The sequence below is a fragment of the Oncorhynchus keta genome, chromosome 24, assembly GCF_023373465.1.
Source record: "Oncorhynchus keta strain PuntledgeMale-10-30-2019 chromosome 24, Oket_V2, whole genome shotgun sequence".
Lineage (NCBI taxonomy): Eukaryota > Metazoa > Chordata > Actinopteri > Salmoniformes > Salmonidae > Oncorhynchus > Oncorhynchus keta.
Window position 1 is genome coordinate 40,173,889 of NC_068444.1, and position 10,232 is coordinate 40,184,120.

General features: G+C 42.4%; 1 protein-coding gene across 1 annotated transcript; it reads right to left on the reverse strand.

Annotated features, from left to right (window-relative positions):
- Nucleotides 1-1,793: 1,793 nt before the first annotated feature.
- LOC118402663 (toll-like receptor 13) lies at nt 1,794-5,012 on the reverse strand. The gene has a single exon (XM_035800835.2). The coding sequence runs from the start codon at nt 4,824-4,826 to the stop codon at nt 1,995-1,997; it is 2,832 nt and encodes a 943-aa protein (XP_035656728.1). The 5' UTR covers nt 4,827-5,012; the 3' UTR covers nt 1,794-1,994.
- Nucleotides 5,013-10,232: the final 5,220 nt, after the last annotated feature.

Below are 10,232 nucleotides of genomic sequence, written 5' to 3' on the forward strand. Positions count from 1 at the left end.
ATTTGTCAAAGAGATTTTAATGGTTAAATAAAGGTTAAATAAATAAATAAATACAATTTTAAAAAGGACTAATAAAGCCAATGCAATGGCCTGATTATTATTTTTTTACCCCTTTTTCTCCCTAATTTTGTGGTATCCAATTGTTTTAGTAGCTACTATCTTGTCTCATCACTACAACTCCCGTACGAACCCGGAAACACCGTGCACCTGGCAACCGTGGTTAGCGCGCACTATGCCTGGCACGCCACAGGAGTCGCTGGTCTGGAAGTCTTGGTGTTTTAGAAATGGTAGTCTTACCACATTGAGGTCCATTCATAAAATGCAATTACAGGCAACACTGTAGGCTACAACTCAGTAAGCAAAGACCGACCAATGCTTTTTGGATGTCTTTTTTTTTGGTGCAGTTCCGGGCTGGCCTTGATTTCCATATCCATAGAGGATGGTTTTTGGTCTGGAAAATACATATTTATCAAAGTCGGGAAAAGATGCCTTTTCAGCATTGTGGAAAATATATTTTAAGCATACGGAAAATACCTTTTCACATTTCATTCAGAACCTAAATGGATTCTAACTTCAATGTCTGAAATATACGTATTGTAGATGTATTTTCAACGTAATTTTGCTTACTTGGACTATTCTAGTTTTGCTGGAGGGCGTCCTCTGGAATAGCGGACATTCTGGAGTAATCATTTTTAACCAACATTGTAAAGTAATACTAGTCCCGTGAGAACAGGTCTTTGGAGGAGAGAGAGACACCAGGTGACAGTCACTTGCTTGTCTTTTTTTTAACACAGTGCAGCAAATCTGAGCCTGGCCCAGCACAATCAAATCAATTGCTGGTCGGACTCCCACTAGCCATTTGTGTGTCTTAATTATTTAATCAAATTGTGTGCTTAAAGCATCAGACAAGCTCAGTGAATATAGTTCTTAGCTAAAGGGCTCTCAGCTTCTTCAGCCCGCCAGGCCTTCGTGTGTGTGTGTCTGTGTGCGCTTGCATGCGTCCGTGTTTATGCATGCATCCGTGTTTTTCCCCTGAAAACTAAATGTAGTTGACACTTTTTATGGGCAATTTTACTGTAAGTTTATGTAGGTAATAGTGTCTTCTAGGTGAGACTCAAAATGTTAAAGGAAAGGGCATGTACGTGTAAGGTATGTCAAAGATATTGAAGTGTGCTGTGTGTGTGGTTAAAATCCCAATAGCAATTACATCTATAGATACAAGTTCTGAGCCAGGCTAGCACGGTGTCGAGGTGACCTACTCATAACAGGGTGACCCTCTCTCACCACTTCCCTCTTCCTCTCCCTCTTACAGTATCTCCATTGACATGGGTCAAGGGGCTGGTCATGGGGCTGCTGTTGCAAATTGGGTTGATTGGGCAGGTTGGACATGACCCACAAACATAATTTCCCTGTATGTGTCACAGACCCCTCAACTCGCAGTAACACAGTGGAAGTATCTCTGTCAGTCTAAAGGAAGTGTATGGCAGTGACATAACTTCAGGGGGCACTGTCGCACAAGAACACACAGGAAGTCTTATCTAGTTTAGAAGTATCTCAATTGTCTAAAGTCGCTTCCTCTTCGAATCCCCACGCTTACCCAAAATAGTTTTCAGATCATAGCTGATTAAAGAGAGAAGCTGAGTAGAGGAAGCTCCTTTGGACAATTGAGATGCACTTAAGAAATGTGTCATGATGGCTTATGATGCATCTCTACTCTGCCATTAATATGTCAAAATGGCAGGTTCAAAGTGTTACCAACAAAACAATAACCACTGGAAACTCATCTCAAAGTATTTAGTTAGAGTAATTTGAAGCAGACATTAACATAGGATAACGACATACAGAATAATGATTCAAGCAAAGATTTGAAAAAAGTTTGACAACTCATGTTTAGCTCTTTTTGTCTTTTTGTACAGGAGATACATTATCAATTTCCCTAGCTAAGTTACAATCCATTCAGAAAACTTGGACTTTAGTTTTTAAATGTATTCAAGTCACTGGCCATGTTTTGGCGCCAGCGTAGCCCAAAGTCGGTCCCAAAAATCTTGGTATTGTTCTGGCTCTTTTGGCCAGTCCAGGTAGGTCCTGGTCTTCACCAGTCTGGCCAGCCTATGGTGGGCAGACAGCTGGTGAGGAGAGATGTCTTCCAAGAAGACCAGGATGAGGATGTCCCTTTGCTCCACCCGCAGCCGGTCAGTGGCTAGCTTCATCTCCAAAGAGCACCAGTTGCTGCGGAGGTAGTCGCGGCTGACCAAGCATACAGTCCGGCGGCTGCTGTAGAGAGAATCTGTGATGTTGTCCACAATGTCCTTCCCCAGCTGGAAGTCTCTACTGTGCAGACACAGGCGCAGGAAAGGGGGACCTCGTTGTTCCATGTTGGGCAGAAGCTCCTCCACCACCCAGCGCTCATCTTTCCCACTGTAAGAGACAAAGGCGTCGTACCTGTAGCGTCTCTTGTTGTTCCGAAACACGGCCTCTTCCAACCAGCCGCGAGTGATGTAAAATAGAGCCAGCAGATACTGGCCAGCCAGGTGATGTAGCAGCACCACCAGCATGAAGAGCAGGAGACCCAGGGTGTTAGAAACAAACAAAATGAATCCTACGTCCATTGAACAATGGATTTGGGAGTATTTGAGGAAGTTCTGAGTGCCATGCTCACCTACGCAATTTATTTCCTTCATTCCCAATGTAGAATCCCAAAACATGACCTGAACTTGTCGATTCCGCTTCGCCCAGTTATCAAACCAAGCATTGTTGCAACTGCATTGTAAAAGTAGATCTTGTATAAGCAGATACTTTAGGCTTTTCAGGGGCTCAGGGAATTCTTCCATGATTGTAATCTCATTGTTAATAACCAAACGTAATTCTCTCAATGACTGTAAGTCTTTGCTCAGGTCCTTTTCCAGGTAGTCGATCCTGCAGCCAAGGAGCATCAGAGTCTCCAGTCTGGTCAAATTGTGAAACATGATCGCAAGACCAGTCTGCCGATTGAGGTCTACTCCTATAAGTTGCAAATCCCTCAAGTGCACAAGTGTATTCAGGCTAGTTAGATCCACAAATAAAGTTGAGAGCTTTGATTCCAGCTTGAAGCGTTGAAGGAACTTGAAGTAGCTCCCAGCAAAGATGGACCCACAAAGGATCCACTCCGTCCTTGCAGTTAGCTCAACGACAGCCCTAAAGAATGGCCTCTCACAGTCCTGAAAAGACACTGTCTCGCCGTGGACATGCAGGCCCAAGCCTGGGTTTGGGGCACCATCGCTGCCAATAATAAGAGTCATGGGCCTTCTGCCAGAGCTGATGTAGAGGTATGTCAGTCCCCGAGGTATGCTGCCAAATACACATGTCAGATTCAGCTCAATCTTGGATTCTGGAGGGAAGTTCAGGTCTCCCAGAGACACATTCTGTATTGAACTAAGGTGAGCAAAAGATAATGCCTCAATGTGTACCAATGGATTTGCCTCCAGACTGAGGTACTCTAAGCAGTGCAGATCAAAGAAATTCAATGATTTGATTTCAGATAACTGGTTATGACCTAGATTTAAAACCTTTAACTTCTGCAATCCCAGAAAGGCAAAGTTGTCGATGGTGGAGATTTGATTATATTTCAAGTTAAGTTCTTCCAGGTTTTTCATGCAAAAGAACTGTCTACGTTGTATGCTAAAAATACTACTAAAATACAATGTCATTTTTTTTAACCACAAGATTGGACTAGGTTGAGTTTTGCAAAGGGATGTAAATCTTGTATTGTTCAAGGAAAATTGATGAACAGTCAAAACCTGGAGATTCCTCAAGCCATGAATAAAGCTCAGATCAATAAATCTTTGTGAAATAAGGCTTCTAAAAAGGTGCATTTCTCGAAGTGTCATGCAATTTTGAATGGCAGAAATTGACAAGTTGACATGATATGTAGTTATTGAAACATATGAAGTTGAGAGTTGATAGACAATTTCACACATCGACTCTAAGTCACTATCCTCCTGCAAGAATTGAAATGATTCCACTTTGCTGACACCAGACTGCAGTAGTTGCATCTGCAGTACATTATTTAGAGGCATGTTAAGAAATGAAATGTTTTTAAAACCTTCAAACACACCTTTACCTATGGTCTTTAGATCAGGGAAATTCAATAAAATATCTTGAAGACCATAGAAACTTGGGGTCTCATAAGTAGTACCGTTAGACACGATACACTTTGGGTTACTCAGAGTGGCAATTTCAGCCCACAGGACCAGTGATGTCAGTGAAGATGTGTTATTAACTATTCTACATAAAACCCCTGCCAAGCTCTTTATATCTGACAACAAATTATGTTCAAGCTGTATTATCGTAAGAGTGGTCAATTGTTTCATACCAGCAAATGCATCTAGTGCTATTACAGAAAACGAACATGAAATTATTCTTAATTGTTTAAGATTATGTAAGTCCTTGAATGTATTTGAATAAATGGATAAGTTTAAAGAGCAAGTAAGACTCAGTATCTGAAGTCCAAATAGCCCCCTGAAAGCACCTGGAAGAATCTCTGCCAGTTGACCTGAGATGCCAAGCTCAACCAGTTTGTCGAATCTGGAGAAATCGTTGGGATGCAGAATGGATTTGTTCCTCATCTTGACACACAGGGTCTGGATGGAAATGGGGAAAATGGCTAGGTGAAGTGGCACATTGTCGACGTCCATGCAGCTCACTGTAAGGTTACCATTGTGACAATCATCGCCTCTCCACAGATTTGTAAAACCATCACTCATCACGCATTTCTCACTAGTCCAACTGGAGACACAGATGATCCAAAGAGCCACAACTCCAAACTGAGTAACAATGATGAGCCTCATCCTTCCAGAGGACTACAAATACCCACTGTATCCAGCTAGACTGCAAATTGTGTGGTAAGTCCAACAAATCCAATGATAGTTGAGCTGGTTTCTGGACTGTCTGATGGTATAGCACATTTTTTCCAAGATTAAGCTACATACACTGCTACGGGAGTTGCAGCTCAGTGTGACAGCTGGGATATTCGCCACAGACTTTAAATGTCTCCATACCAATGTTGACAGGAAGGACACTTCACTAGAAACTTCACCGCACACTTGCACCCCCCAACACACATGCACACACAGACACACAGGAAAACTGGTTAGACTTTGACCGCACCAACACAAAGGGATGCCACAGTAAGATGTATTTTAGATTAATCTCAACTCTCACTTCTTCTAAATCTTCTATTCTTTATTTTCTTCTGCTAAGTGAACATGTGACTGCTGATAGATAACTGAGAAAGAGGCATGAACTGCAGGTTTGGTTTTCAAGCGAATCTGTTTATATTTAAAGGTGAACAGAATGTAATTTGACAGAAATACATTACCATTCAAAAATTTGGGGTCACTTAGAAATGTCCTTTTTTTTTAAGAAAAGCACATTTGTTGTCCATTAAAATAACATCAGAAATACAGTGGAGATATTGTTAATGTTGTAAATGACTATTGTAGCTGATTTTCCATGGAAAATCTACATAGGCGTACAGAGGCCCATTATCAGTGTGTTCCAATGGCACGTTGTATTAGCATAAAGGCAAATTGATCGTTAGAAAACCCTTTTGCAGCCAGCTGAGGCAGGGGAGCCTGGCTCACTCACTCACTTTCCCTCAAGAATTTCCATGTATTTAGTGCCATCCATCATTCCTTCAACTGACCAGTTTCCCAGTCCCTGCCGATGAAAAACCTCTCCAAAGCATTTTTATTTTTTTCATTTCACCTTTATTTAACCAGGTAGGACAGTTGAGAACAAGTTCTCATTTACAACTGCGACCTGGCCAAGATAAAGCAAAACAGTGCGACACAAACAACAACACAGTGTTACACATGGAATAAACAAATGTATAGTCAAAAGCACAATAGTAAAAGTCTATATACAGTGTGTGCAAATAGTAACGAAGTAATTACAATTTAGCAAATTAACACTGGAGTGATAGATGTGCAGATGATGATGTGGAAGTAGAAATACTGGTGTGCAAAAGAGCAAAGTAAATAAAAACAATAAATGATGCTGCCACCACGATGCTTCACTGTGGGGATGGTGTTCTCAGGGTGATGAGAGGTGTTGGGTTTGCGGCAGATATAGCCGCTGCTCTGTCCTGCCGATGCATGGAGAAGCCAGCCAGCTCTATATTATCAGTGTCGTCGTTCAGCCACGTCTCTGTGAAACATAAGATATTACAGTTTTTAATGTCTAGTTTGTAGGATAGTCTTAATCGTAGATCGTCCAGTTTGTTTTCCAATGATTGCACGTTGGCCAATAATGCGGAGGGTAGGGATGGTTTACCTACTTATCTGCGAATTGTTACAAGGCACCCCACCCTCCTTCCGCTTTTCCTCCATCTTTTCTTCACGCTGATGACAGGGATTTGGGCCTTGTCTTGACAAAGCAGAATATCCTTCGCGTCGGACTCATTAAAGAAAAAAATCTCTGTCCAGTTCTAGGTGAGTAATCACTGTTCTGGTGTCCAGCAGATCTTTTCGGCCATAAGAGACGGTAGCAGCAACATTATGTACAAAATGTGTTACAAACAACGCAATATTTTTTTAAATATATAGCACAGTTGGTTATGAGCCTGTAAAATGGCAGCCTTCCCCTCTGGCGACATTATCAATCTTATGCACTCTAATATACTTGTCATGATATATTATGATGCATCTGTAGGCCGCCAGAAGGGCAAGTTAAAAGTATCACCAACAAAAATGTATCATCATTCGAAACTCATCTCTAAGTATTTAATAAGAGACATTTTAAGGAGACATTAACATAGGATAATGGCATACAGGACGATTTGAGTAAAGATTGAAAACATTTTCCAAAATGTTCTATACGTTTGACACTCATGTTTGTCCCTTTGCTTGCTTTTTGTACAGGAAATACCATGTAGTCCAAGAAGAACAGGATGAGGATGTCCCTTTGCTCAACCCACAGGTAGAGGAGCAAAGCAACGTAGCAATGTACCACCGTGCTTCCCACTGCTTCCCACTGCTGGCTTCTCTCTGAAGCTAAACAGGGTTGGTCCCTGGATGGGAGACCAGATGCTGCTGGAAGTGGTGTTGTATGGCCAGAAGGAGGTACTCTAAAAAATAGATATCCCACTGCCCTAGGGCAATGATTAGGGCAATGATTGGTGACATTGCCCTGTGTAGGGTGCTGTCTTCCGGATGGGATGTCAAATGGCTGTCTCTCTTTGGTCATTGAAGATCCCATGGCACTTATCGTAAGAGTAGGGGTGTTAATCCTGGTGTCTTGGTTAAATTTTCAATTTGGCCCACATACCATCATGGCCAGCTTCCAATTGGCTCTTTCTTCCCTGTAACTATTCCTCGGCTTATTGCTGTAAATGAGAATGCGTTCTCAGTCAACTTACTGGGTAAAATGAAAAAATAAAATAAAAAAGCCACTCAGTGGCAAGTTTATTCTCCAATGAGCACCAGTTGCTGTGGTGCTCCCAGCAAAGATGGACCCGCACAGGATCCACACTGTCCTCGCAGTTAGCTCAATGACAGCCTCGCAGAAAGGTCTGTCACAGTCCTAAAAAGACACTGTCTTGCCGTAGAGATGCAGGCCCAAGCCTGGGTTTAGTGCACTATCGCCTCCAGTAATGAGAGCTGATTCAGAGTTATGCTGATGCAGGACATCCCTGAGATATGATGCTAAATACGCTACATTTGCAAAGAATATGTGGATGGTTGAAGCACAGATTTGTAACACACAAAAATGCATGGTCATGTAAAAAAAAAAATGATATCCAATTGGTAGTTACAATATTCAGAGGCAAAGGTCGAGAGCCATGCGTCCTCCAAAACATGTCTTGCCAAGCCGCACTGCTTCCTGACACACAGCTCAATGCACCAATGTGTCGGAGGAAACACCTTCCAACTGACACGGCCCGCCACAATGAGTTGCTACAACACAATGAACCAAGGCAATGCCCCGACCAAATCCTCCCCTAACCTGCTGGAACAATTGTGCGCAAGCCCAGTCACAGCAGACTGTGACAGAGCATGGGATCAAGCCCAAGGATGTAGTGGCACCTCAGCACTGGGATGCAGTGCCTTAGACCGCTGCACCACTCGGGAGGCATATAATGGTACCTCAGCACTGGGATGCAGTGCCTTAGACCGCTGCACCACTCGGGAGGCATATAATGGTACCTCAGCACTGGGATGCAGTGCCTTAGACCGCTGCACCACTCGGGAGGCATATAATGGTACCTCAGCACTGGGATGCAGTGCCTTAGACCGCTGCACCACTCGGGAGGCATATAATGGTATCTCAGCACTGGGATGCAGTGCCTTAGACCGCTGCACCACTCGGGAGGCATATAATGGTACCTCAGCACTGGGATGCAGTGCCTTAGACCGCTGCACCACTCGGGAGGCATGTAATGGCACCTCAGCACTGGGATGCAGTGCCTTAAACCGCTGCACCACTCGGGAGGCATGTAATGGTACCTCAGCACTGGGATGCAGTGCCTTAAACCGCTGCACCACTCGGGAGGCATGTAATGGCACCTCAGCACTGGGATGCAGTGCCTTAAACCGCTGCACCACTCGGGAGGCATGTAATGGTACCTCAGCACTGGGATGCAGTGCCTTAAACCGCTGCACCACTCGGGAGGCATGTAATGGTACCTCAGCACTGGGATGCAGTGCCTTAGACCGCTGCACCACTCGGGAGGCATGTAATGGTCATATTTTGTATGTTTTATTTTGTTTGATATTTTATGGAGCCATCCCTTGTATCATTCAGGTATTTGCATTGAAAATAATGTATATGTTTACTGCCGCTATGGGGAGCTGTGACATCAATGGGGAGCTTTAATGGGATCATGAGGTCTTGGAGGTTTTTTCTTCAATCTTGGAGAATGTCTACTACTGAACACTACTAATGTTTCTCCGTCTCATCATTTCCCCCTGTTAATTTAGGTATGTAATGTGTAAAAGTTCAATGTGACTCTCAAAATATTGAGATAGCAAGGTTAACTACGTAGTCCATGAGTTTGGTGATGTTTGAAGGCAAGTGAAAGGAATGGAGGTTGGCTAGGTTGCTAATGGTTTACATGTAAGAGAAGGGATTAAGATTTTGTCCTAACTTTTTGTACTTTTTTTCACCAATGTTTTTGATCCTATTTGTATTTATTTCTATGAACGCAGGCTCAGTTTAGTTTAGGTAATATATGGACATATGTGATGTCAGGATAAAGTGTGTTAAAGTGTTAATGTTTGTACAAAAATAGAGCTTAAAAGTTCGCAAAGCTTTATGTTAACCAAATTTTACGTGGCTAAGCGCTAGCTAGCTCTAGGCTAGTTGGTTTAAATTAATGTTAGCTTTAATGTTAATGGTTGTAGCATTGTTTAGCACAGGCCTCCAGTAATTTATAGCTTTATCGAAATTGACACTGATAGTACAGTACAGTGAGTTATATATAATGTCAATGTGTAGATTGACTTATTGTGCTTTTTTTTAACATGAGATCTTTGTTTTTTATACTGGAAAATGGAATATGAAGATTTAATACTACAATCGAGTTGTAATGTATAATTGATTTTGACAAGAAAAAATGAACAAAAGAGAATAATAGTTTCATAAATCTTGGAGAATGCCTATGAGTGAACACTACTAACGTTTCTCCTTTTCATCATTTAACCCTGTTTATTATCAACTGACCATGTCTCAGTCCGAGGCATGTAACATATGCGTCAAACCGTTCCAAGGATTGTTCTCAATGTGCATTATTTGAAGTGTCATGCAAGTTTTAATGGCAAACATTGGGAAGTTGATATGATCTGTAGTTAGCACAACATAAGAGGTTGAGAGTTTATTGACAATTTCACACATCATCACTAAGTCACCACCCATCTAGCAATGAGGAATCGTCCCAGAAGTGTCCCTCTTCCGGGGGGCCGGAACTGATTGAATCGGCCCGGAATCGGGTATCTGACTCGGCCCGGAATCAAAATGAATGACTGCCCAGAATCGACCCAAGTACATTGGGCCGTACATTGGGCCGTTTACGTCTACCGGAATTCAGCCAACTTTGCCAGCATTTTACCAGAATGTATACAAAGTTAATTTTAAATATTACTATAATACATTTTATGCATACAAATTATACCCATCTACCCCAAATAAAAATCTTGTCAGAGGAAACTCCGTATACCTGGTGACTGTGTCAGCATGCATGTGCCTGGCCCGCCACA

Excerpts from the sequence above, each read along its gene's own strand:
- LOC118402663 (XM_035800835.2), bottom strand. The coding sequence starts at position 4,826 with ATGAGGCTCATCATTGTTACTCAGTTTGGAGTTGTGGCTCTTTGGATC.